This window comes from the organism of the source record quoted next, unplaced genomic scaffold, assembly GCF_019419815.1.
Source record: "Pyrus x bretschneideri cultivar Hongxiangsu unplaced genomic scaffold, Pyrus_bretschneideri_v1 Contig13, whole genome shotgun sequence".
NCBI lineage: Eukaryota > Viridiplantae > Streptophyta > Magnoliopsida > Rosales > Rosaceae > Pyrus > Pyrus x bretschneideri.
Window position 1 is genome coordinate 969,132 of NW_025999424.1, and position 26,435 is coordinate 995,566.

Here is a 26,435-nt window from a genome sequence, read left to right on the forward strand (position 1 = left end):
AATTTTTACATTAAAAAGTTAATTTTAATATTATTCACTTTATCTTATATTTTATCTTTATTGTTAAAACTCAAAGTTTTTAAGTCTTTTTTATTAGTTTTCTATTTTTATTTCATTCTACGTCACCTCACTTTCTATATTCGGAATGAGGATCATATCCACCGTATATCGTGCAATTTTTTGTTAGGTATTGTTTGTGTGTAATTGTAAATATTTTTTTTTTTAATTAAGTTCTGACGGTACAATTGATGATGAACAAATAAGATGTAAGAATCTTTATAATCCTCACGAATTGGATCCGAATGGGAGCCAAATCCCTATCTCTGCATGTTTCTATTTTTGTCGTTGTGCCTTAATAAATTATGGGGCGGTAAGTAACACACAGATGTTTAGGCAAATATAAATGAGAAATTGCGAGGATGTTTAAAAAAAGTCAAGAAATTGTTATTTTTGTTAACATCTGAAAAATAAGGATTGATAAGAAAGGAAATGAAATGCAAACTTTACTTTATATCAGCAAGATATAAGAAAATCAATAATTTCGACAATATTTATCGATTTCGCTACAAAAATTTGCCATTCCTCGTTGCAGATTTTGAATTGAACATCTTTTGATAAATTTTGCTCTAATTTTGACTACATTTGGATGAGCTGAGTTGATCTGCCCACCTAATTGCAAATTTTCATCAAAAGCAACCGATATCAATTTATCTATTATTATTTCTATAAATTTACATATAGATATTTTATGTGACATCCCACATCGCCCAAGGGTGATCCTTAAGTGGGCCTGGGAAGTGGTCCCCTCCGGGCCGGGATGTGACATTTGGTATCAGAGCCTAACCCTGGTCGTGGTGTGCCGACGAGGACGTTGGGCCCCTAAGGAGGGTGGATTGTGACATCCCACATCGCCCAGGGGTGATCCTTAAATGTATATTCCCATCCCTACCTAATACGAGGCCTTTTGGGAGCTTACTGGCTTCGGGTTCCGTAGGAACTCCGAAGTTAAGCGAGTAGCGCGCGAGAGCACTCCCAGGATGGGTGACCCATCGGGAAGTTCTCGTGTGAGTTCCCAGAAACAAAATCGTGATGGCGTGGTCGGGGCCCAAAGCGGACAATATCGTGATATGGTGGTGGAATGGGCCCGGGAAGTGATCTCGCCCGGGCCGGGATGTGACATTTTAAGCACTGATTATGATAGAAGAAACAGATGAGTTACTCAATACATTAGGATTATTAGTGATGAAAAATAAAACAAATCGAATAAGTGAGATTAAAATTTGAGACCTTGAAGTATTTGTATTGTACCTTTGTATCTCCTTACAAAGAATACTATTTTTCAGTTTCTCAAAACGATTGTTACATCGATCATGCATATTATAGCACATAAATTAATAATCTTCTTATTAAAAAAAATGATATAACTTAAACTTTGTAAAATAGTGACGATGATTTTTTTTAATCGTATGATAAAACAATGATTCGAATTATCCAATTACATATGAAGAACTCTAGAGGCAAAAAAGGGCATGAATCATAAGAAAGTGTCAAGTGACTGATTAAGTACCCGTTTGAAAATATTTTTAAAATGATTAAAAGCGTTAAATATAAGAAATGATGGACAGATGACGTGTTACGTGCGTATCAAAGAAGCCTCCGTCCCACAATTCATATGTTTACCGCCCCCGCCATTTCTCCACTCTTCTCCACACTGTCACTCGCGCCTTTTTCTTTCAGACACAATTGCTCAAACCAAATCTCCGCTATCTTTCGCCAGGGCCGCGCATCTTATCCCCGCCGTTTCTCTGAATTCCGACCTATCTCCGCCTCTAATTTCGCCACCAGCGCCGCCTGGGGTCGTCACTCTCCGTCGAACTTCCAATTTTGCACGCGTGGAATTAGGGTTAGGGTTTTTGAATTTTTTTCGAAATTCTCCGCGATGGGGAAAAACAAGGTTACGGACGAACTGCTGTCCACCGTCCGATCAATCGTCGACTCGGGATACTCCGACATGGACATTATCAGAGCCCTCCACATGGCCAACAACGACGTCACCGCCGCAATCAACATAATCTTTGACACGCCCAGTTTCAAATTGAAGGAAAGACCACCGGCTTCTCGGAAGAATCCCCAAATTTTGAGCTCCGAGGTCGTAAATTTGAAGCAAAATGGGGGTCAGAAAAGTAATTGCACTTTGGGTACCGAAGGAAATGGGAGTAGTTGCCCCAGTAATTCAGGGGACGACGTGGTTGAAGAAGTCGCGGTTGCACGGAGCGAGAGCTCGGCTGGGAGCGAGTGGTGGTTTGTGGGCAGCAGTGAAGTTTCGGGGTTATCAACGTGTAAAGGTAGGAGGCTTAGCCCTGGAGACGAAGTGGAATTTACTTTTCCAACAAAGAGCAGTTCAACATCTCCATCACCCGGCAAGGTTTTTGGGAGGGGACGGCAGGCAGCTGCTTGTTCGGAGATTGTGAGGTTTTCAACGAAAGATTCAGGAGAGGTATTCCTTTTTGAGAATTAGAAATGTGGTTTAATTGGTTGGTTATTTGGATTTTGAATTATTGTGTTTGGATCAATGGTTTTTTTTGGTAGATTGGTAGAATTCCGAAGGAATGGGCTCGGTGTTTATTGCCACTTGTGAGGGATAAGAAGGTTAGAATTGAGGGGCATTGCAAATCTGCTCCTGATGTGTTGAGCATTATGGACACCATTCTTTTGTCAATAAGGTATACTCTTCGGGAAGACCAATACTTTCGATAATTTGTTAATGACAGTTCTGAAGTATAGTTTGCATGATTTTGTATTGATTAAGTAATGCATATGGTTGATAAATTTGTTTCTTGGTTCTTGTTTTTTGTTTTTTAATGGGGCGGTTCAGTGTGTATATCAATAGTTCAATGTTCCTTAAGCAAAACAAGACCTCACTTAAGGCAGCCAATAATTCCACTGACGAAACAGTGGTTCACCCTCTTCCAACATTGTTCCGGTTGCTAGGACTGACTCCTTTCAAGAAGGTGATCAATTTTTGTAAATGACATATGGACACTTTTTTATGGAAGTTAAGTATTTGGCCTTGCTTTCAACTTGTTTCTTTTGGTTCAGAGGTGGTGATGTTGTTGTTCCTTTATTTGTTTTTAATAGGCAGAATTTACTCCGAGTGACTTGTACACGAGAAAGCGCCCTTTGGACCCAAAGGTATTGAAATGGTAATGCTTTTTCCTCCAATTACTTTCTCGGGATTTCAGTGGGTAATTTTTGCCTGAACAGGATAGCTTTGGACTTTGTGCCCCAGTATTACGTGCCAATAAGCCTAAAATCCCTGGTCAAAATGGAGATGAAGTTGAAAATGAGGAGTCTATTTCAGATGCTGATCTTGAAAACATTGTTGGTATTGGTGACAGCTCTGAGCTAGAGGTATTAGACGCTGATCTTGTACATATATGGAGCTTGCTCCTGCATGTACCTGAAAATTCACCAAGGAAGTATTTTATTTCAGGAAATGGATCCCCCAGGTACACTTCAGTGTGAACTTCGGCCGTACCAAAAGCAGGCTCTTCATTGGATGATCCAACTGGAAAAGGGACACTGCATGGATGAGGGAGCAATGACTCTTCACCCTTGTTGGGAGGCATATCGTCTTGCAGACAAGTACGCTGGTTTGTTAATCTTGTATTATCCTACTTTATGATTTGATATTCATAGGGCCCTTTGCATATAGGAGGGACCGTGTTATCTATTTGAATGCATTTTCTGGTGATGCAACAACAGAATTTCCAAGCACACTTCAAATGGCCAGAGGAGGAGTAAGTCTTAAGTTGGCTCCACCCTTGATTATATACATTTTTTTCAAACATTTTTATCAAGTTTGTTGATTGTGTTGCCTTTACTATGCATTTGAAGATTCTGGCTGATGCTATGGGCTTGGGGAAGACCATTATGACGATATCGCTCCTTCTTACTCATTCAGGACATGGATTATCAGTTAGTTACCCTACAAGCCAGTCTTCCAGTGAAGATATTGAAGTCCCCGACATTGCAGACCACTCATCAGACCTACCAAAGAAGGTCCCAAAATTTTCAGGATTTGATAAGTTGTTGAAGCAAAAAAACACGGTTGAGGATGGTGGTTGTTTGATTATATGTCCTATGACTCTTCTAGGCCAGTGGAAGGTAGATATTGTCATTTTGAAGAACATTTTTGTAGTTCTACTTACTTGCACGAATACCAGTGCACAGTGATAAATCTTCTATATTCAAGAGTTATCTAAATATTTGTCTGTATTGTCAGGCAGAGATCGAAACTCATGCTAAACCTGGGTCTCTATCGGTATATGTTCATTATGGACAAAGTAGACCGAAGGATGCAAAATTTTTAGTTCAAAGTGATGTCGTAATCACTACATATGGAGTGTTAGCCTCTGAATATTCTGCTGAGGTATCCAAACAACTCCTACCTGTATATCATGCAGATTTTTGAGTATCGCACATCTCAACAGAAAATGAATTTCTGCATCTTTTCTTTTCTTTTTAACTTTACCCCACTTTCTCCTTCCATCTAGAATCCAAAGGAAAATGGGGGACTTTACTCGGTTAGTTGGTTTAGAGTGGTTCTTGATGAGGCGCATACCATAAAATCCTCAAAAAGCCAAATTTCCATTGCTGCTGCTGCTTTAGTTGCTGGTCGGCGATGGTGTCTTACTGGCACACCCATACAGGTAAAGTACTTTTGCAGAAATTTGTTTAAAGAGGAGGCCATAAATATTTTATGTTTCTAACTTTAAGCAAAGGGAGAATCTCTCCAAACATTCCCAATATTCTTGTTTGGAGGTCATTTAGTTCCTTGATAGACTTGTAAAACCCTGATCCTTGAATCCATTTTATCTGTATTGGGATGAATGTTTTATTCTTATAAGATTTGGAGAATTTATTAATTTTAAGAGGTTAATTTTGTGTTATATATCCTGACATTTTTTTCCCCATAGAACAACCTGGAGGACGTTTACAGTCTTCTCCGGTTTTTGAGGGTAGAACCTTGGGGAAACTGGGCATGGTATGTTCTACTTTACGGTCTTGTCCGGTCTTTTTTTTCACCTTTCACAGTAATATGTTTCTGAGTTTACTCTCTTTTTTAATTCAGGTGGAATAAACTCATACAAAAACCTTTTGAGGAGGGTGATGAGAGAGGATTAAAGTTGGTTCAGTCTATCTTAAAGCCAATCATGTTAAGGAGAACAAAGTTTAGCACAGACCGTGAAGGCAGGTGAGTTACTAGCTCAGGACGCATCATTCTTTTCAGTTTTTTTCTTTTCCTTTCTATTTTGGCTCTTAAGGTTTACTGTTTGTTCCAGGCCAATTTTAGTTCTTCCTCCAGCTGATATTCAGGTGATTTACTGTGAACTCACAGAAGCTGAAAAAGACTTCTACGAGGCCCTCTTTAAAAGATCAAAGGTATATATTCTGATTTACCTGATTGCATTTTGTGTATTGTATTGGTTTGTTGTATCTTTGGTGCATTATAATTAATAATTCTCTCTTTATTTTCAGGTGAAGTTTGATCAATTTGTTGAGCAAGGACGGGTTCTTCATAATTATGCATCCATATTGGAGTTGCTTTTACGCCTTCGCCAGTGTTGTGATCATCCATTTCTTGTGATGAGGTGTGTGTTTTTAACCCCTCTTTTCTCCAGATGTAGCCTTAGGAGCTTTATGATGCATATATGATGACTTGTGCTTGGAATAGGCAATCATTCTTTCTATGCCTTTATAATTGTTTTTCCTTCTGGACTTGCTAGATAATATTTTAAATTTATAAAAATGTATACTGGAAAATGTCTCTTTAAGTTTTTACAACTTAGCTTTAAGTTTGTTTGATTTGTTCAGCCGAGGTGATACACAAGACTTTTCTGATCTGGATAAGCTAGCTAGACGTTTCCTTAAAGGAAAACAGAATTCTGTGGAAGGGGAAGCCAAAGATCTGCCTTCACGTGCTTATGTTCAAGAAGTTGTAGAAGAAATACGTAAGGGGGAACAGGGAGAGTGTCCAATATGTCTTGAAGCCTTTGAAGATGCAGTGTTAACACCTTGTGCTCACCGCTTATGCCGTGAATGTCTCTTGGCAAGTTGGCGGAACTCAAGTTCTGGTCTCTGTCCTGTTTGTAGGTATTTAAGTAATGCTTTATGTTTCAAATAGGATTTTTATTTTTATTTAGTTTATGGGCAAAGGTTCAATTTCTGTTCTTGAAGTTCTTGTAGTGAATTTTCCTATTATGTTCTTAAGGTTTAACGGTTTGTTTTTTGCAGGAAGACCATCAGTAAGCAAGATCTTATTACAGCACCCACTGAGAGTCGGTTTCAGGTTGATGTTGAGAAAAACTGGGTGGAATCATCCAAAGTTGTCATTCTTTTGCGTGAACTTGAATCTCTTCGCTCATCAGGCACAAAAAGCATTGTCTTCAGCCAGTGGACGGCTTTTCTGGACCTCTTGCAGGTCCCTCTTTCTAGGTAAAAATTACCATATGAATAAAATATTTAAAGAAAGTGCCTATGGTGTAATGAAGCAAGAAACATAACTGTACTCTTTTGATCACCTGCTGTTTGTGAGTTATAGTATCTTGGTACTTTTTTGCTCGAGAGTTATGATTAATTTCTTTTCCATTTTTTGACCAGGAGTAACATTCCATTTCTTCGCCTTGATGGGACTCTGAATCAACAGCAGCGTGAGAAAGTGTTAAAACAGTTTTCAGAAGATAGTGACATCCAGGTTGTGACTCCTGACACATCGTCATATTCTATCTCGTGCTGTTTTTGAACGAGGGATGTGGTTTTCATTCTACTTGACAGTTTAGGTGTAACCATTGGAGCTTGGTTGTTGCATCAGGTGTTGCTAATGTCACTGAAGGCTGGAGGAGTTGGAATAAATCTGACAGCAGCATCAAATGCTTTTGTCTTGGTATGCACAGATTTGAGATTTTTAAGATAAAATTGTGATTCGGTGTCGTTTTTTTTTTTTTAATATATAATAGCAGAAAGCTTTAAGTTTATGGTAAATTTGGTTGGTTTTTTGAGTCACACGAATCATGTTTGCAGGATCCATGGTGGAATCCAGCAGTCGAGGAACAAGCTGTCATGCGTATTCATCGCATTGGACAAACAAAAAGGGTGATGATCAAGCGGTTTATTGTGAAGGTACTCGTTATTTTGTACTGGAGACTAATGAGTGTCTTCCAAAGGCATCATCACCAATGAATGTAACAGTTTTCCCCCCTGATTGGTCTAGTAATTCTCGGATGTGATTGGATGGCAGGGAACGGTTGAGGAACGAATGGAAGCAGTGCAAGCACGTAAACAGCGACTGATTTCCGGAGCCTTGACGGACCAAGAAGTTCGAACGGCTCGCATAGAGGAACTAAAGATGCTTTTTACTTGAAAGCATCTGATAAAATTATCAACAGGTTCATTTATGTCACTTATTAGAATTGGTTTGAGCATCAAGAGCTTGTACAGCGGTGTCTAAACCGAGAAAGTTGAGATCCTTGTTCTGAGGTTGCAGGACTTCAAGGAAGATCGGTTGAGGATATTTGTATTGTATTTAAGCTTACAAGGTTGAGGCAATACGGGGTTGTTATTTGTGGTATCCATTTTCCATCCGGCGCGGGTTTGCTCACCGGAAGGATTTGGCACATCCAAATGTAATTTTGGTATTGTTACATCCAAACATGATGCTAAAATTCATACATTGTTTTGTTCTAGAAAACACAAATTATTGAAACTCCTAACAAGCATCCGAGGGCAAGTTGCGAGAACCAGCACAATCTTAGAGATAACAAGTTGTGCGTGAAGATTCACAGAACATATGACGATTAACAGGGTGAACCTGCGAAGTTACTAACGCGATTCATGTCACATTTTCAGCCACTTCGGCTTAGCAGGTTTCTTCCCCTCGGGCTTCTTCTCTTGGACAACAGGGGGTGGTGCCTCCGATGTGGTTTCTGGTGCAGACTGAACAGGCGGCTCTACATGCTTCTTGATGAGTTCCAAACCTTTCAAAGACATGACCTCTTCCTGAAGAAAGGGACCTGACACCGCATCTGCAGCATCATCCGCTGGACACGAAATAGGAATACTTAATCACTTAGCATCAAACGTTGTTACTTACAATCCAAAGAAACGTATCATAGAAAATGTGCCAACCTTTCGGTGTGTCATATGAAAAGTACACAATTGCACCGGGAACAAATCCAGCAGTGTGAAAATCCTGTGACGTGTCTTTTATCTGCTTCTTCGGAGGAGTGGTATCTGCACAAGTAACTGTTAGACTCTACTCTGAAATCAAAATTGGAAAACGCAATATTTTGACTCGTATTTGCATACATATATAGAATGGTAATTCTGGTCGAGCAACCACTTTGACGAGGAGATCAACCAAGCTCTGAACTGTTTCTGATGGATTAAAAGTGGCCTCCAATGTGTGATTATCAGGAAATCGAACCCTAATCACCGTCTGCATACATGAGCACAAGAACTTAATAAATGGGCAAAAGCAACCATACGACTAATTAAAATCAAACCCTGATCACGGTCTCTATCTGATGATAATGGAAGGAGATGATCATATACAAATAACAACTACAACCAATCACTACAACAAGGAAAAGAAAGTCAGAAAAAGGGCCATAGCAACCACCTTTGTTATCCTTGACCTGCGGGCAGCCTTCTCTGCCTCTCTTAACTTTCGTGTTTTAAGAGTCTTATCTGTTTATATTGCATCAACAAAATATAGTCAGTATAAATACAATGTGTACAAATACATGCGTGCATGTTTTTTAGTTTGTGCGAATACAAGACGTGCTTCCCATTCATATATACTTGCTATAAGATTTACAAGCAGATTATGTAGCTTAAAAAGCATGCAAAAGGTTTTATATTTCCCCTACAATTACAGATGATACAGTTTCTGTCAATTACCTTCTTTTTTTGCATTCAAAACCCGATAATAATCTTCTGCAGTGAACTCATAGAAATCCTCTGTCTCCTCTGCAAAACAAAAAAAATGACACAAAGTAAAATTCTATCAGGCGTCTAAATGCACTTGCTTTGGAAAAAAATATGGGGCATATTAGTTGAATTGCTTCATGCCAGTATTAGACTCTTCACTTTGTGAAGAAGAAGATGCTGATGTTGTTTCAAAAACGTGGATTTCTCTCCCGACCTTTTCTTTTGCTGCTGTGAGCTTGGCCTGAATTCACCCCAACAAATTAAAAAAGGAAAAAGTATATGTGATATAAGATATAGCAGGAACAATCTAATCTGGAATACAGAATTATCTCAATTCGAAAAGCGGTATTTCATATCCTCATCCACGACAAGAATAGCAATATTTTGCACCAACCTATTACTACAACATGTAATTTGGATATCGTAGTTACAATGCTACTAAACAACGAAGTCATCGAAAACACGAAGTAGAACCACGCAAAAAAACTTGCACGCAAAACAGTAAAACTGTTCTTAGAATCCAAAACTGCAAAATCTTCCACATTTTTGCTGCACATAAACTCAAGTTATCCTTTTTCAAGAAACTCAATCTCTTGATAAGAAGTAATTATTCACACAAAACTGCAAAATCTTCCACATTTTTGCTCCACATAAACTCAAGTTATCCTTTTTCAAGAAATTCAATCTCTTGATAAGAAGTAATTATTCCCACAATTAGATAAGTTCTTAAAGATTATGCAAAAACCTGTAAATCTTTATCTAATTGTGGCACCAACCCACAACTTCGAAGCAGCCAACAATCACTAATCAGCAATTTAAACCCAAAAAAAATCGATAACACAGAAAACCCAGATCGACCCAGCAGCAAGAACAAATACCCAGAAACTGAAATCAAGAAAATACGAATGCGAGTGAGTGAAAGTTTGGGACTTTTTGGGTTAAAAAAAAAAACCTGAGCTTCTTCGGCCTCCATGGGATCAATGCTTCTGAACTTCCTTCTTTTCAAGGGTGTGTGAGAAGAAGCATCAACAATCATCAGCGACACTCCGAGAAATCCCACACCAACAGAAAATGAATCAGAGGGATCCGATTAAGTTATACGATTCTATTCTTTTATTTGTATAAGGGATTCGCCGTTCGCTGCGTGAGTCGTATTTTATACGTATGGCATACTCTAATAGTCTTCATTTTTGTTTATAGTTATAAGTCAGATGTTTTAGGTTCGACTATCATAAATTTGAATTATATTATTATGGTTAACCTATTATAAGGTTTAGCCTACTCCCTCACCCGCTTAGCGTATAATTTTATTTGTTCAAAAACAAAAACAAAAAAACTTAGGAAAGAAAAAAAATGAGGCATTAGTAAACTTGCCAGTAAATTGAATTTTGACCCGAACTCAATTTAAATTCAATTAATTAATAGGAAGTCGATCGTAATTTTCAATCTAACTATTCGAATAAGATCGAAATTTGATAATTTGATTATAAACGAATTCGAATAATAATCAAGGCTGATTCGATTCGATCATCCAATCTAACTTAATATAACATATTATATTATTTGATAATTTTGCACATGTGAAAGTTTTCCAAATTTTTACTGCAGTAATTTTGAATTTACAATGCAACATTTTGTGGGCAAAACCCCCACATTGATATTGGGCTACAATTTGGGTGCCAACTGATTTGCATGTGGACTTCAAAGAAGAAACTAAAAAAGGGAGACCACATAGGCTGTAGCTTGTGGATTGGACCAAAAAAACAAAAGGCTGTGGCCCCCTGTGGAGATAAAATGCATTTTGGAACAAATGCAGACGTAATCATATTGGTTATAATAGATTCGCTTTTTTTATGCACCATGATATAGATTGAAACTCAAACTTCTTAGTCATTAGTGCTACAATTTAATAATATTCGTTATTAAAAGTATTCTTCTTTATTTATAAGTCAAAAGTTTCAGGTCTAACTCCATTGAAAACAAATTTGATCCCTCGATTTCACATCAAATTATGTTAGTGTTTGGCATAGTTTGAATTCCCTTCTCCTCTTTTTTTTTTTTGTTATGCATAAAAAAATATTATTATTAAGGGGAGTGGAAATGTTCCAAAATATTACAATAATTTTAGAGAAAGGAAGTTTTGAATCCATAAAATATGGGTGGAAACCCAAAACCCTATCCACTCTAATTTAGAGAAGAGAGAGTTTCGAATATAAAACACGTTCCCTATCCCCTAAGATATTGGACTACATACTGAATTCCCCACTCCTAATATCCTATATCAAAATAATACAAAGTTTCAACCACGAGATGGTGGCCCAGTGGTAAATGACGGATTGCGAGACTTCCTTCAGACTAAAAACTAGAGGTCTTAGGTTCAAAATCCGTTGCTGGTGTGGATGCCAGACTTGTGGCTAGGAGGAGGCTGAAATGACTCTGTGAGTCTTCCCAATCCTTGAAACTTAAAAAGGTAAATAACCGTGATTTATTACCAATTATCCCTCTTTTTAAAGAAAGAAAAAAATAAAAAGGCTCTTGAAAATTGCTTTTATACAAAGCCAATTTGCCTTTGCTGGTGGGCTTTGGGATGAATGTGATAAAGATTGTATTTTAGCCGCACAAGCATGTTCAAATTTGGGTGGCCTGCTTTAGGCATCATCATTTTGCTGGATAAAGCAAAAAGATTTCTAATCAACTATCTAATCAACTAAAACTTTGGAATTGAATCACTATTCACTACACTTTGAAAGAGGGAGGCAGATTGTCTACCCTCCTGTTTAAATGCCCTTCTTATCTCCTCTTATTTGTGCAGTCACGTTTAAACCACGTCAACATTTTATATTGATATTGTTTTTTGTCTTATTATCTCTATAAAAAAAAATATATATAAAATGTTAACATGACTTAACCGTGACCGCACAAAATAGGAGGGGATAAGAAAGACATCCAAACAGGAGGGAAGACAATCTGCCTTCTTAAAAGAGAGGGATGCCTTGGGGAATGCGGACACAGATGATTCATAGCTGCTGTTAGCTCGTGTCTTAAGGTGTTGGGTCAAGTTTCACAACAAGTGCAATCCTTATGTTTAGTTGTCATCATTAAATTTGAAACTCTAGATAGACTCTCGTTAGAAAAGTATTCTAAAATAATTAATATAAAATGGCTGCATCCGCCCCACCCCCAAACAGTCTATTGCTCACCAAACCTACTCTTTTCTTATATAAACCTTTATGTTTACTCATTCATTTGTCTCCAATGAAGCTATCACTTATTTAGTGGTTAGCTGGCACCCAAGCTAAGCAAAATTACAAATCTAAGTCACTCCAAAGGATCACATAGTGTGGTTCAGTGTTATTAACTAGAGATGGCCCTCAAACTGGCCAAAAAACGTCTAAACATACTTATCCAAATTTTACTACGCGATTTGGTTCGATTTCTGCCGCTAGAAAGCCAAAAAGAAATTGTATATCTCGTTATATGATAGTCAATCAACTCAATGTACATTTTGACTTCATTGAACACAAAACTAAACTATATGGACAAGTTAAAAGGCAACATGAGTTAATTCTCACAAAGCGCTATAAATTAAATTTAAGACGTAAGGTGTGAACATAAATCTACAATTCAGCTTAACCACTGAACCACACACAGATGGTCCACTGGACCACCGTAAAACAGATCCTCACCAAACCACAAGACGTGACGACACCTAACGCTTTCGGAGCTGGCCGGCAATACTATATCATTAGCCCACGTCAGCACCTTTCAAATTCTTCAAAACGGCATCAAATAAAGCACAAATACCCTCCAACAAAAATATTAAAAAATAAAAAAAAATTGAATTTTTAAACGCAGGTCCCTCCACATTTCCCTATTTTCAAAATAACCCCAACTTATTCAAAATCTGATAACTCCCTCAGGGACCTGCATTTCAAGAAAACCCAAAAAATACCCCAAAAATATTGAACCGGATTCAGAACGGAGCAGAAGAGCGAGAAACAGGGGAGAGAGAGAGGGAGAGGGAGAGGGAGGTTGGTGATGACAATGGACAGAGAGAAGGAGAGAGAGATAGAGCTAGAGAGTGCAATGTACACTAACTGTTTGCTGTTAGGGTTGGATCCGGCGATTATCGGGCTCGGAGGCTCCAATGCCACTCCTCGGGTCGGGTTCTTCCGCCACTCCAACCCTAAATTGGGCGAACAGCTCCTCTACTTCATCCTCTCTTCTCTCAGAGGCCCAATTCAATCCGCCAAGGTAGTACAATCTCTCGATTTAGTTTCCTTCGTCTATATTTACACTATGTGTGTGTGTGTGTGTGTGTGTGTATGTTTGAATTTCACTTCTGTGTATGTGTATGTGTTTGAATCTTTGTTACACTATCTTCTGCTATGGATCACGTTCCTGACGATTTGAGATCTTCAGGATTTCGATAAGGTCTGGCCAATCTTCGATTCCGCGCAATCGCGGGATTTTAGAAAGGTAAATTCAAGGATTCCACTTTCCTTGTTGCTTCTGGTTTGATATTCTTTTAAAGTTTGAAAATTTGGATGAAATGGGATGACTTGTTGTTGGTGATCAGGTTGTGCAAGGGATAATTAGCGAGCTCGAATCGCAAGGGGCGCTTCCGAGGAGCAATTCGAGGGTTTCATCACTCGCTACATGTTGCGGACCCAGGTCGGTTGATGATGCTACTCCTGCCATGGTTTTTATGAGTTTTTTACATTTGTTTATGTGCATTTCTGAGGTGGAGTTGGGCTTGCTTGGCGAGAAAATTGACAGAAACCCGAAATTCACATTTACTAACAGTTTGCTTCTTAATTTGACTGAGGTTCGTAGTTTTGATGGGCGCACTTGGCCAGCCATTTTGCATTAGAGTGAGAAATAATTATGAAATGAATGCAAGGAACATGTAGTTATATGTGACAATGAACTTGTTTCCCCCCAAATCAACCATTTGATGATATAGGAATTAATGCTTTCTCTTCAAATGTTGTGGTGGTTCTTCTTAGTTAAAATGACCATGTCTTACTTCTGCGCAACAATTTTATGGGTTTGGGTCCTTAATTCATAAGCTTCATTTTTTGATTGCAGGTTTGTGGAACTTCTGTGGCAACTTTCTTTGCATGCTTTGCGAGAGGTTCATAGGCGAACATTTGCAGCTGATGTAGCTTCTAACCCACTTCCTGCATCACTGACTGATGTAGCTTTTTCACACGCAGCCACTTTACTTCCTGTCACAAAGGTAGGCTTGAACTACATGTATAATGTTGAAGCATGCATAATTTAAATTTCCGATGACAACTTGAAATTGTTGTTCCCAAATTATTGATATGCCTAGCTATGGGTATGTTCATGTTGGTTTTGCATCTTAGTATAGCATGGAAGTGTTTCACAAACATAAAAAGTCGTTCTCTTTCTGTATAACTCTTAAATGAGTTTTCAGTGTTGAATGCACATCTCCATTTTTCTGTGGAGTTTTCAGGGTTGAATGCACATCTGCATTTTTCTCTTTCTGTAAAACTCTTAATTGAGTTTTCAGGGTTAAATGCATGTGTGCATTTTTCTGTAGAGTTTTCGTCTTTGACATGCTTATTCAGTAGCAATTATTTGATCTTAAACAGGCTAGAATAGCACTTGAACGAAGAAGATTTCTTAAGAATGCGGAAACAGCAGTACAGAGACAGGCCATGTGGTCGAATTTGGCTCATGAAATGACTGCAGAGTTTCGTGGTCTTTGTGCTGAAGAGGTATAAGGGTAACAAGTCACATTCCGAAGATTAACTTATTTTGGTAGAAGCTTATTTGAAAAATCTTGCAATTCATCTACTACGATACAATTTGTATTCTTATGTTTGTCTTTGCATGAATCTCAGGCTTATTTACAGCAAGAACTGGAAAAATTACATGACCTTAGGAACAAAGTGAAGTTGGAAGGGGAACACTGGGATGACCTTGTTTCTAGTTCAAGTCAGAATTCCCATTTAGTATCAAAAGCTACTCGTTTGTGGGAGTCAATATTAGCCCGTAAAAGTGAGTACAAACTTTCGTGGTCCTATATAAATTTCTTAGGTTTCTACGTATTATCAAATAATGTCATGTGATCGCACCTTATATGTTTATGTAGTAGCTATTTAATATCTGATTAGATATGTACCCAGTTTGATGAACTCATTTAAATCTCCATTATGTATAGGTCAACATGAAGTTCTTGCTTCAGGGCCTATTGAGGATTTAATAGCTCACAGGGAGCATAGGTAATCTACCATTAAATATCATTTTAACATCACTTGAAACCCTTCACCTACTTACATTTATTCAATGCTTTCTAGGTACCGCATCTCTGGATCGTCTTTGCTTGCAGCTATGGATCAGAGTTCTCAGGTTCCTTACGGAGATGTCTTATCTGTCCAGTCTGGTGACTTTACTCCAACACATGTGGATGGCAAGGAACAAAATGATGGAGCAGATTCATCCCATTCACAAGTAAACGATGAAGCACTTCATCGAGCAGATGAAAGAAGTGGAAGAGTCCACCCAACCGTTGACGTGGCAGAAATTATCAGGCGTTGGACGCATGCTTTGCAGCGTATTCATAAACAATCGCTGCACATGGTATGCTACATTGTATATGTTCATGCGGATGTTGAATACCAGTTTAGAAAAACGTAGTGAATGGGTGTTATTCAATCTTAATTTGTAGGCAAAGGTTAACGAGGGAGAGGGTCCAGAAATTTTAAGAAGTGCACATGATGGCAGTTCAAGTGGTCATACAGAATCTTTAGCTGCAACTCTTGCTGAACATCAGCAACACTTGGTTAGCTTTCAGGTAATGCTTACGCTTTAGCTAAAAGTACTGGTTATTGGTTATTACATATGAAGTTATAAGATGAAGGAACCGATATGTAAGGTATCCCCAATGTGACTGTATTTGGTGGTCAATGCAACCAAGCTTAAACTTTAAATGATATTATGCATTCGAGTCTTGAAATCTGGCAATAATTATTTGTTTTTCTGATAGTGGAGTCAGCTTATATAGTTTGAATTATTGGAATTTGCATTAGAATCAACTGGTTGTTATTTTCTTCAAATGCTTTTTGTGCCGTCCCTTAATATATGTGTTATTTGAGTTGTCTATTGTTTACAAGGATCCATTAGTACTTTGATATTTTCCTTCATGAAGTATTTCAAGTTGAGCTTCCGTTGGTAGGAAGTTGTTGTAACATGTGGAAGTGCATATTTATTTGTCCATATGCCTTTCTTTAGTCCCCTTCATCCCTTGTGCATAATTTATTTGTCACGACTCATGACTATGATTACCTGATGCTATGCTGAGATTCCAATTCATAATTTCTGTAGGTTCTCATTAACCAACTGAAGGAAGTTGCTCCGGCAATACAAAAGTCAATATCAGAATGTACAGATAAAGTAGATAGCATTTCATCTAGTCTGCCTCCGATGATCAAACATCCTGGTCAATCAACTTCACCTATTCAAGCACAGAGTAGTGGAAGGACATTGGTAATTTTGAACCTATTTCTTGCAAACCTTATACCTACTAAATGTCTAGACTTGAATTATCACAGTGTAGAATTGATTTAACTTGTCTTTGTTCCTGTTGGAAAATTCAGGAAAGTAACACTGATGATGTGGCTGAGGTGACTTCAAAATTGTCTACCTTTCAGCTCGAAAAGGTGTCATCCAGTCCTGCTTTAAAGCTACCACAGTTGTTTAACTTGACTCCTAATTCTTCTGGGAAAGGTGGAAATATGCATAAGCGCCCTACTTCAGTTGCTCAATCAAACCAAGAGAACTTTCCTGAAAGGAAGTCTGTGGAGCAGCCTCTTTCAAGTAATTACATAGATAATCTACAACAAGGTCAGTTATCTGTGCCTGGCTCCTCCAGTTCTCATTGTGTTATAAGCGTGTCCGCTTGCTTAAGGCATTTCATTTTATATGCGGATTATTGGTGGTTGAACAGCTTTGTGTGGATGATTGTGATTTTTAGTTTCATGTTATGCAGATAGTCACAATTATTATGTTCAGAATCTAAAGAGATCTGTTAGAGAAGCTGCTTTGTCATGGAATTCCTTAAGTTCCAAATCATCACAAGGCAGCCATTCTGATGAAAGCTCTGAGCATTTCTTTTTACCTCTTTCACCATCTGGGGTTTCTCGTCTAGGCCAAGAATCTAAAGGGGCTTCATTAAGGAGTAAAAGGTTTCCATCTCAGACGGAGGCTTCCTTTCATGAAAATTGCGCTCCTGATGGTAATGTGGGGAGCAAGTACGCCGAATTATCTGAAGTATTGAATGGTTTAGATTCACTTGATGATTATGACCAAGTAAATGGGTTTCTTTCGGCTGCTGGTTCAAACTGTGCTGTTTCAGACACACAGAGATCATTTTATGACTTTGAAGAAGCTCAGGAGCAGGTTTTCTCACCTCCTTTGCTAATGGACTCATCACTATTAGCAGATTATGAGGACTTACTTGGTATGTTTTTCTGGTCACCAACTAGTTCTGTTATATTGGCTTTTATATGTAGACGTTGCTATCAGTAAATGAATTAATTTTATTATTGAATGCTTTCATCATTCAAAGTATATGGTCATCTGCACTGGTTCAGGCACTAGGTTTTGTACTTTATATCGTTAAACCTTGGGGATAGCCATTATAGCCTTGAGGTCAACCACCACATGACCTATATCATGCACGCAAGATTGGCTTTATCACAACTAACACACACGCACGTCTTTAGTTTCCTGTGAGAACATCCTTCACTAATTTTAAATTGTAAGTCAATATGAAGTTGTCGAAAATTAATCATTTGTATGATTGAATCTTAGCTGGCTCCATCTGTTGCCAAATTTTTTTATTAGAGAGATCAAAATATATTTACATTTGTGTACCAGTGCGATTAATATATTTATGCTACCTAGTCGAGCTATAGTTTTCTAGCTTCGTTTACACTACAATTCTTTATTTTTTTCCTGTCATATTTTCTTCCCGCTGAGAATTTGTTCGACTCTTTTTTGCAGCACCACTTTCAGAAACTGAAACAGCCTTAATGGAGCACTGAAACTGAATTTAAAGCAACCTGTCCTATTGGTCGAAGAGCTATTTGGTCACTGCGATGGTTTTGTTTCCACTTTCCCAAATTACTGTTGACAACTTGACATGCCTCTATCATTTCTTTGATGTTTTGTACATTTCCCCCCGTCCAACTCAGCGCAGTTCGTTTGTTTGGAAGAAACCAATTTTCCTAGCAGTGCCGTTGTACATGCTTGACAATGGCTCGGAACCAAGACGATTGTAAGCTACAATGTGGCGCCTTATGCGCGTTCCTGGGGTGATTTTGTCCATGGATGATTAGAAAACTACAACGTGGCGCCTTATGCGCGTGTACTTAGCCTTACCCTGTGCAGCGATCTTCGAGTTTCATGCTTCGGTTAACTGACAAGATTGATTGTTGGTCTGATTTTTTTAATGTCTATGATTAATCTGACCTCAATGTAAGTTGCTGATACGGCATAGATGTGAGAAATTGTTGTTGGAACAATAGGGATTTTACCTTCTTCTATTTTTTTAACGTTAATATTCTTTTAGTAGGGTAATTATTTCTTTTGAAATGATGGAATTGTGAGTAAATGTCGTTGTTTAATCAAGTAAATGATGAATGATTGCACAAAAGTTAAGTTTTCTGTCCTTTCCTTGGCCTTTTTATACGAGTTTGGACTCTCTGAAATCTTACTGTTCAAAGTCTAAAGATTAGGTAATCCGGGTTCTTGGTTTGTATGAAGGAGAGATCATAATTATTTGTTTGTGTGATGTAAGGCGGCATAATGAGTTTTAATGACCGTCAAATTTAATGAGTGCTTCAGATTATTTGATCCTTGGACTTTGGACAATTCGGCTCTCATTCCCTCCTATACGTGTCATTTCGCTTTTTATTTGTGGAGGAAAATGGTTGCCCACTTTACTGGGTGCAAGGCAAGTCCTAAGTCCGGTCGAGACAAGGCGTCTTGCGGAAGAAAAGGAAAAAGGAGCTTCACATATGAATTATGATAACTAATGAGTTCTTTTGCTGGCAGCCGTAGACGTAGTTACATTGATAAACTTTTTTTATATGCTTGAGTTTGAATTTCATTTTCATAGTTTAGATTAGTTTAAAATTGAATATTATATGATGAAAAATTATATGGAATATTTACTTACTCAGAAATGAGCAAAGTAATGCATAGGAAAAACAGAAATACAAATACAATCAACTACTCTCACTAATCATTCAAAATCTGAATTTAGAAATTTAGAAATATGAATGGTAGATTGTAATGTGGAAGTGGAGAAATTTTTTACTCCGTAACTGTATGTATATAACTATACGCAGAGTAAATCATGAAGTAAATTAACTCTAATATACGTGTTAGCAGAGTAAATCATAAAGCAAATTAAGTCCAATATATGTGTTTTTACTAACATGTCCTTAATCGTACAACATCATTTTTCTCAAAAAAAAATCCAAGAATTCAATAAATAAACTATAATTTGCTAAAAATAAACAATTCTATCGAAATTTCTCGTTTTATATTTGATCCCAATGCCAGCCCATGAAAGAGGAACAAAAGAGCCTCGACCCGGGCGCTCTGTTAAAGTGTACACTGCACAGTGACACATCTCATTCTGCTTTGCCAAATGCAAGTACTAAATTACCATTCCAACCTTTCACTTTCCTCCCCAACGGCTCTTTCCAACCGAAAGTTGCGGTGGATTTAGAAGGCTATTTTAGTCAAATAGGACCTCTCGACTCTCGTCATCTGGAGTGAATCAAAGAGAGAGAGAGAAAGCAAGGATGAACAGTTTTTGAGGTTTAAAATTGAAATTCCCCATCAAAGTTAAAACAAATTAATAAATTAATAAATAGTAATACTAACTTTTCAAAGAAAAACTAATGAAAAAGATTTGAAAACTTTGAGTTTTAACGATAAGGACAAAATAAAGGTAAAATGAATAGTACTATGATTGACTTTTTAGTGTAAAAATATGATTTTTCGTCAAAATGAACAGTACCGTGGACTTTTTGTTAAAACTCTCATTTTTCAATGAATTTTTTTGTTTGTTTTGCCAATCAATCCGTAATATTATTAATATAAAGATTCAACTTGGAAAGGGATCTCTCCGGATCCCTTCCATTTACTTCATCAAGTTCGAAGATCTGAAGTATTGACATTTGATTTATCGGTTACAATAGGGGTCTACTTTAAAAATTATAATAACTTTAGCCGTTTGATCAAATTTCAATGATCCGGATCCTTGAACTTAATAAATTAGGTGAAAGAAATCTGGAAAGAATCCCTTTCCATTCAACTTAAAAAGAAGTGCAAACTATTGACTATCTGATATACTTTTTTTTGTTTGGATTTGATATCGCAGCATAATGTAAGTTAAATACAGAGTTATAAATGAGACTATGCAATGGTTAAGATGGTTTGAACATATAGACAAAAGATTAACATATACTCCAATTAAAAGATGAGATTGTATGACGCAAGCTCAATACAAAATGGGTAGAAAAAGAATTTAGAAAACGTGAAAATCTGACAAAAGATTTAAGGTATTTGTAGCTAACAAAAAACAAGACACATTTGCTCTAAAAAATTAAAACAGCGCACCGAATCAAGTAAAATGACGTTCTAAGCACGGTTATTGTTCTGTTGTACTCAAACCATATTATTATTTATTATTATCATTATAATAATAATTGCAATTTTCATCTGAAAATTAGAAGTAAAAATCATCCAACAAAAACAACTGCTTACAGCCGCCAAGGATTGCTGTTCTTCAACACCCCTCCCACCCACTTTTTTTTCTCTATTTCTCTCCATCTCCGAAAAAGCAAGACAAGAACCAATAGCTCCGACCTTCTCTCTCTGTAAGTATCTCCGAACAATTCATCATTTTCTCCAAAAATTGACCTTTATTGCATGTTTTTCCAGCTCTGCAATAACTTTCCACTTTCTGGCTTTCAAATTTGTGCATCTTAATCTCTGTCGGAGAATGCCGAATGGGTTTTTCAGATCATGTCCGGATCTTGTTCTGTCATGATCCAGCTGAATTTCTTGTCAATTTTGGCGAAAAGGGGCAATTTTTCAGTATTTTTTTCCTTTTCATTTTTTTATGTGGGTTTTTGCATAAGTCAAACTATCTAATCTTAGAACACGAATTCGATTGTTTTGAGGTTATCTACATCTGGGTTTCCTGATATAGGTTATGATTCTGGCTAAAAAGTCAAGGTTTTACTGTTACCTAAGAAAAGTTTGAATTTTGGCTCTGGCTGATGGATCAGAGATTAGAAGTTTAGCAAAGATGTTGTTTTTGCATTGCTTAGTTAATTAACGATTGGAAATTTCTAGGATTCTGTTTAATTTTCGCTCCGAATCGATTTTTATATGCAGCTGTGTTCTCGTTTGTGGGGGGGTTTGATACTTCTGCTGCAGATTTCCCCAATTGGGTTCGAGCGTTTGTTTTTAATTTGGGCGAAGTCACTGTCTTTACCAAGGAAAGACATGAGAAGTTTATAGGATCGGGTTCTTTCTTCGTTGTGCCGGATTTTGGGTTTATGTTTCTGTGGTTTTCTGGCCTGATTGGAATTGTCTTTCCGCTATCATCGATGCTGTGTTTGCTCTAGTAGTTTGATAATATTGTGCTGTGAAGTGCACAAAGAAGAGGTTTCCTTTGTCGATTGAGTTATGATCAAACAGATACTTAATAGGCTCCCGAGGAAGCCCAAGTCATCCGAGCATCGTGAGGGAGGGTCCTCTAACACTAATTCAAATGCTTCCGCCAGTTCAAGAGGCAACTCTATATCAAGTAACAAGTATGCGAGCTCGAGTACTACTTTTTCGAGCGCTACTTCTACTCCAAACTTTGGAGTAAATGTGAATTCGAAGCTTAACGGGAACTCATTGGCTTCTCCATATGAGGCATTGCCTAGTTTCAAAGATGTCCCGAATGCAGAGAAGCAAAATTTGTTGATAAAAAAGTTGAACTTGTGTTGTGTTGTCTTTGACTTCAGTGACCCAACGAAGAACATCAAGGAAAAGGAGATCAAGCGACAGACATTGGTAGAGCTTGTGGATTACATTGCTTCTGCTAATGGGAAATTCCCAGAAATTGTCGTGCAAGAAATCGTAAAGATGGTGTGCATAAATTTATTTAGAACACTCAGTTCTCCTCCCCTTGAAAACAAAGCATTAGAGGCCTTTGATGTAGAAGAGGAAGAGCCCTCGATGGACCCAGCATGGCCGCACTTGCAAGTTGTGTATGAATTCTTCCTGAGGTTTGTGGCATCACCTGAGACGGATGCAAAGTTGGCTAAGAGGTACATAGATCACTCTTTTGTTCTCAGGTTGTTAGGTCTTTTCGATTCAGAGGACCACAGAGAGAGGGATTACTTGAAAACGGTTCTGCACCGCATCTATGGGAAATTTATGGTGCACCGCCCGTTCATAAGGAAAGCAATCAACAACATCTTCTATAATTTTATTTTTGAAACTGAAAAGCATAATGGGATTGCGGAGCTGTTAGAGATTTTGGGAAGTATAATAAACGGTTTTGCTCTGCCGCTGAAAGAAGAGCACAAGCTCTTTCTTGTTCGAGTGCTTATTCCACTTCACAAACCAAAATGCATACCCTTGTACCACCAGCAGTTATCATACTGTATTACTCAATTTGTGGAGAAAGACGGCAAACTTGCTGATACAATAATTCGTGGTTTACTAAAATATTGGCCTATTACAAATAGTTCTAAGGAGGTCATGTTCTTGGGTGAACTGGAAGAAGTTTTAGAGGCAACTCAGCCTGCAGAGTTTCAGCGCTGTATGGTACCGCTGTTTCGCCAGATTGGTCGTTGCTTGAGCAGTTCACATTTTCAGGTTATTCACCCCTTTCATCTGTTTTCTACTTTCTAGTTTCCTCTCTTTTGTGGAGTCCTGTTTTAATCTTTGTTATCTAAGTCGTAGTGATGGGAAATAGCGGTATGTCATTGAGTTATATGAACTTGTGGGTGGTCAATTACCGAGCCTTATAGAATGCTTGCGTTGTTTATGTCCTTTGTTGAAGCATCTCAAATTTATGCATACAATGTTCTTTAATGCCATCTGGAAATTGTTGTACGATGGAGAGAGTATATTTTGATGTACTTTATCGGTACATATCTTCGTAAAGATGCAACTGAGGAATTTCAAAATTTAAAACCCTTACATCGTAAATTGCTGGTTTGAGTTATTTTCTTGCAGTATTTTAATCTGTTCGGGAGTTCTATATAGTTTTCAGAATTAAATATTGAAACCCGTAGAAAAAATGAATTGGTTAATTAGTATTGCCTCCTACTTCAGTAGGAAATTTCTGGTCATAGCTAAGTCATTTATTAACGATCTACAGCTTTCCTAATATTCGAAGAAAAAGTGTATTTTAATTTTCAAATGAATGGAAACAAACAGAAATAGATATTTTCCTTGTAGAGATACAGTTTATGCTCTAAGTTCTCTCGCTCTCATATATCTTGTCGGCGCTTAATTTGCAGGTGGCAGAGAGAGCACTGTTCTTATGGAATAATGATCACATTGCGAACCTAATCAAACAGAATCGCCATGTCTTACTGCCAATCATATTCCCTTCATTGGAGAAAAATGCAAGAAACCACTGGAACCAGGCAGTACAGAGCCTGACACTAAATGTCCGTAAGATTTTCTCCGATATTGACCCTGAGCTTTTTGAGGAATGTTTGCTCAACTTCCAGGAAGATGAAGCACAAGCGAGTGTAAAAAGTTTGAAACGTCAAAACACCTGGAAACGTTTGGAAGAGATTGCGGCAAAGAATGCTACAAGCAATGAAGCCGTGCTTGTTTCCCCCAGAGGAGCCTCCGGCAAAACTTCTGGCTAGCAAGTTTGAGATTCCCCGTGATGTGATTACAGTGAGTTCGATGTTCAAATTATTTTGCAGATGATAAACTGACATTGCTGTATAAGTTTGATCAGTCTTCTTGTTGGCTCCTCCCCTACGTGCAAAAATTTGGGTTGTCCGGTGATCAAGTCACAGAGAACACGAACGGCTGCTCAATCTGGAAACGATTAGCCCCCTTTTGGTTGGCTGTATATATCGGATTGGGTGTGGAAGAATAACAACGGGGGTGTTGCTGCCATCACACAAGCATGGTCTCGGCGGGTGTGGTGAGTACAAAGCTGATCCTTCGTCGTCGGGGTTCTAAAGGTAACAAAAAGGCTTGAAATTGACATATCAGTTACATATTTTTGGATTTGGTTTAATAGACATGCTCTCCTCAATCTTTTCAATTACTTGTATTGTATGTATCATCCTTAATTCATCACCATCAGACTTTGTTGCTTTTGTGAAATGTATAATCCCGCACCACGTAAATTCCGGAGTTCGTCCAGGTCTATGAGAGAAATGTACTTGCACCTGGAATGTTGCGGTGACAGTGCATGATTGGTTTGAAAAAACCGTCATCCTGACATCTCGGGGGCGGGAATTTTCGTCATGTGGCCAACTTGTTTGCAGCTACTTTGAACAATAGTTCATGTTTGATTCCAATTGTTAATGGTTTATCTGTTGCTGACGAGGACATACTAATTGGTCCAACCATACACTTGGAAACAAATTGACTAACGGAAACGACAGAATAATCGTATTATCATATTCATATGCAGGATTCGTTTGGAACCGCTTTTAAATTGACAGAAGGTACCTAATCTTTTGAACTCAAAAACTCATTGAATTTCGGGAAAATTAATGAAAAGAACTTGAAAACTTTGAATTTTAATCAAAATAACAAAAGGGTGTTGTAAGTGAATAGTATCATGAGTAACTTTTTATAGTAAAAATATTATTTTCGTTAAAAGTGAACAGTATCAGAAGTTTTTTTTGTTAAAACTACCTTAAATTTACCCTTCAAATGACGCACAGAAAAAGGGAAGAAGAGTAGATTATGAAATGTGAGAGAGACACCGTCCTTATCTCTTCTTTTTCATGGTCCAACCATGATTATCCATTTGTTTACTTGTGAATATTTTCTCTTTACCAATCATGGACTGAATCAAACTTTGAATCTCTTCCGATATTAGAAGTGGAAAGCAATAAAAAATGTATTAGAGGAGTTGTTATTAGCACTCTGAAATATTTATTTCAAGGGATTGCATAAACGGCTTTTTTAGTCATGCATTAAAGAGGAGGATGGGATGATTATTTTGGAGTACTAATGCCAAATCATGTTTTTATATATAGTGCACTACTCATAAGTTGTAGCACTCAGTCACCATTAAATTTAATATATTAAGGGCTTGTTTGAAAGTGTCTTTGAAATAGCTGAAGACGATTTTGATGAAAGTATGTTTGGGTTTTGAAAGCACTTGAAGTGCTTCCTACAAGAAGTATAAGGATTTAAGTGTTTTTTCAGAAATCACTTATATTTTTACAAAAAGTTGGTTTCAAAAGCATTATCATCAAAAGCGTTTTCATTTGAAAACACTTCCAAACGAGTTCGCCAGACAAAAAATAAATAAAGATAGATTTTTAATGATCTTAATTCTTCCAGTGACTTCATTAAACTCATTTATTTTACTTTAAGTTATTAAAAAAATTTGGTTTAACCAGCAAAATTATTAAATAAATGCTAATTGACAAATAAACTGCTTTAAAAAAAATAAAGGAAAATTAATGAAAAAGGCTTGAAAATTTTAAGTTTTTAATGATAAAGACAAAGTAAAGGGTAAAGTGAATAGTAACATGATTGACTTTTTAGTGTCAAAATATAATTTTTCGTTAAAGTGAACAGTACTATGAATTTTTCATTAAAAGTCTCTTAAAACAAATCATAAGTGTGATTGGCTTGGTTAATGCAGAACTGTACAAATATTAATGTGAACAATTAATTTTATAATTAATTAAGGTGAATTATTAACCATTAAAGTACAATTCTTTTGTTAATTAATTAATTTTTAATACGTGATTAAGAATTTGGTTTCATGTTTGTATCAGTCCCCTTCCCGAAGCAGACCCGCCGCCCGCCCACAATCCGCTGCTTAATTACCTGCATGCAACCCTATTTTACCAATCCTACACCTTCATCACCTGTTACCAAATTAGGCACAAAGATCGGATCGGACTTAAAATGGTTTTAAATCCAATTTAAATAATATCCGAATTTAGATTGGAAGCGTAGATGAAAAACAGACGATAATTGCTCTTGCTAATTAATATTTTTTTTTTCTGTTTTCAGGCAAGTAAATTAGAATTAAAAAATCTTCTTTCAAAAAATAAATTGGAAAACACAAAGATTTAGAAAATAAAAAACGTTTTTTTAACTAAAATGGTTCGTGAGATTGTCATTACTTACATAAGATTTAAAATCGGTATAACTAATGCTTGAAA

At 37.3% G+C, this 26,435-nt stretch overlaps 4 protein-coding genes across 5 annotated transcripts; 3 read left to right on the forward strand and 1 right to left on the reverse strand.

The window, feature by feature from the left end:
* Nucleotides 1-1,655: 1,655 nt before the first annotated feature.
* LOC103960939 (DNA repair protein RAD5A) lies at nucleotides 1,656-7,732 on the forward strand. Its single transcript, XM_009373437.3, has 20 exons — nucleotides 1,656-2,497; nucleotides 2,590-2,723; nucleotides 2,876-3,011; nucleotides 3,139-3,192; nucleotides 3,265-3,411; nucleotides 3,494-3,645; nucleotides 3,716-3,800; nucleotides 3,898-4,167; nucleotides 4,286-4,432; nucleotides 4,557-4,712; nucleotides 4,980-5,047; nucleotides 5,135-5,257; nucleotides 5,346-5,445; nucleotides 5,542-5,654; nucleotides 5,878-6,156; nucleotides 6,298-6,498; nucleotides 6,664-6,757; nucleotides 6,875-6,946; nucleotides 7,084-7,182; nucleotides 7,301-7,732. Exons 1-20 carry the CDS (start codon nucleotides 1,673-1,675, stop codon nucleotides 7,421-7,423), a joined length of 3,378 nt encoding a protein of 1,125 aa, XP_009371712.2. The 5' UTR covers nucleotides 1,656-1,672; the 3' UTR covers nucleotides 7,424-7,732.
* Nucleotides 7,685-10,128, reverse strand: LOC103960938 (plant UBX domain-containing protein 1-like). Of its 2 annotated transcripts, none has more exons than XM_018650828.2 (7): nucleotides 9,944-10,128; nucleotides 9,151-9,232; nucleotides 8,962-9,030; nucleotides 8,681-8,748; nucleotides 8,368-8,497; nucleotides 8,188-8,292; nucleotides 7,685-8,099 (listed from the first exon to the last, which is right to left on the reverse strand). In XM_018650828.2, the coding sequence occupies exons 1-7, from the start codon at nucleotides 10,025-10,027 to the stop codon at nucleotides 7,897-7,899; spliced, it is 741 nt and encodes a 246-aa protein (XP_018506344.2). In that variant the 5' UTR covers nucleotides 10,028-10,128; the 3' UTR covers nucleotides 7,685-7,896. The 2 variants fall into 2 exon arrangements, with proteins under 2 accessions (XP_018506344.2, XP_009371711.2); XM_009373436.3 differs by having other exon boundaries at nucleotides 9,133-9,232; nucleotides 9,944-10,126.
* Nucleotides 10,129-12,929: 2,801 nt separating this feature from the next.
* Nucleotides 12,930-18,679, forward strand: LOC103960940 (AUGMIN subunit 6). The gene is made up of 13 exons (XM_009373439.3): nucleotides 12,930-13,245; nucleotides 13,414-13,470; nucleotides 13,571-13,665; nucleotides 14,083-14,233; nucleotides 14,613-14,738; nucleotides 14,865-15,021; nucleotides 15,185-15,245; nucleotides 15,321-15,603; nucleotides 15,692-15,817; nucleotides 16,348-16,509; nucleotides 16,620-16,866; nucleotides 17,012-17,482; nucleotides 18,028-18,679. The coding sequence occupies exons 1-13, from the start codon at nucleotides 13,030-13,032 to the stop codon at nucleotides 18,066-18,068; spliced, it is 2,193 nt and encodes a 730-aa protein (XP_009371714.2). The 5' UTR covers nucleotides 12,930-13,029; the 3' UTR covers nucleotides 18,069-18,679.
* A 2,043-nt stretch (nucleotides 18,680-20,722) lies between these two features.
* LOC103959678 (serine/threonine protein phosphatase 2A 57 kDa regulatory subunit B' theta isoform) lies at nucleotides 20,723-24,047 on the forward strand. The gene is made up of 3 exons (XM_048578829.1): nucleotides 20,723-20,918; nucleotides 21,442-22,920; nucleotides 23,571-24,047. Exons 2-3 carry the CDS (start codon nucleotides 21,736-21,738, stop codon nucleotides 23,928-23,930), a joined length of 1,545 nt encoding a protein of 514 aa, XP_048434786.1. The 5' UTR covers nucleotides 20,723-20,918; nucleotides 21,442-21,735; the 3' UTR covers nucleotides 23,931-24,047.
* Nucleotides 24,048-26,435: the final 2,388 nt, after the last annotated feature.

Coding starts and splice junctions, on each gene's coding strand:
- LOC103960939 (XM_009373437.3), top strand. CDS start 1,673: ATGTTTACCGCCCCCGCCATTTCTCCACTCTTCTCCACACTGTCACTC. Junction 3,193..3,264: donor AGCGCCCTTTGGACCCAAAG/GTATTGAAATGG, acceptor TTGCCTGAACAG/GATAGCTTTGGACTTTGTGC. Junction 6,947..7,083: donor CATCAAATGCTTTTGTCTTG/GTATGCACAGAT, acceptor TCATGTTTGCAG/GATCCATGGTGGAATCCAGC.
- LOC103960938 (XM_009373436.3), bottom strand. CDS start 10,027: ATGATTGTTGATGCTTCTTCTCACACACCCTTGAAAAGAAGGAAGTTC. Junction 9,031..9,132: donor AAGTGAAGAGTCTAATACTG/GCATGAAGCAAT, acceptor TTTGTTTTGCAG/AGGAGACAGAGGATTTCTAT. Junction 8,498..8,680: donor GCAGGTCAAGGATAACAAAG/GTGGTTGCTATG, acceptor TCATGTATGCAG/ACGGTGATTAGGGTTCGATT.
- LOC103960940 (XM_009373439.3), top strand. CDS start 13,030: ATGACAATGGACAGAGAGAAGGAGAGAGAGATAGAGCTAGAGAGTGCA. Junction 14,739..14,864: donor GTGGTCTTTGTGCTGAAGAG/GTATAAGGGTAA, acceptor CATGAATCTCAG/GCTTATTTACAGCAAGAACT. Junction 15,022..15,184: donor GTCAATATTAGCCCGTAAAA/GTGAGTACAAAC, acceptor CATTATGTATAG/GTCAACATGAAGTTCTTGCT.
- LOC103959678 (XM_048578829.1), top strand. CDS start 21,736: ATGATCAAACAGATACTTAATAGGCTCCCGAGGAAGCCCAAGTCATCC. Junction 22,921..23,570: donor TGAGCAGTTCACATTTTCAG/GTTATTCACCCC, acceptor CTTAATTTGCAG/GTGGCAGAGAGAGCACTGTT.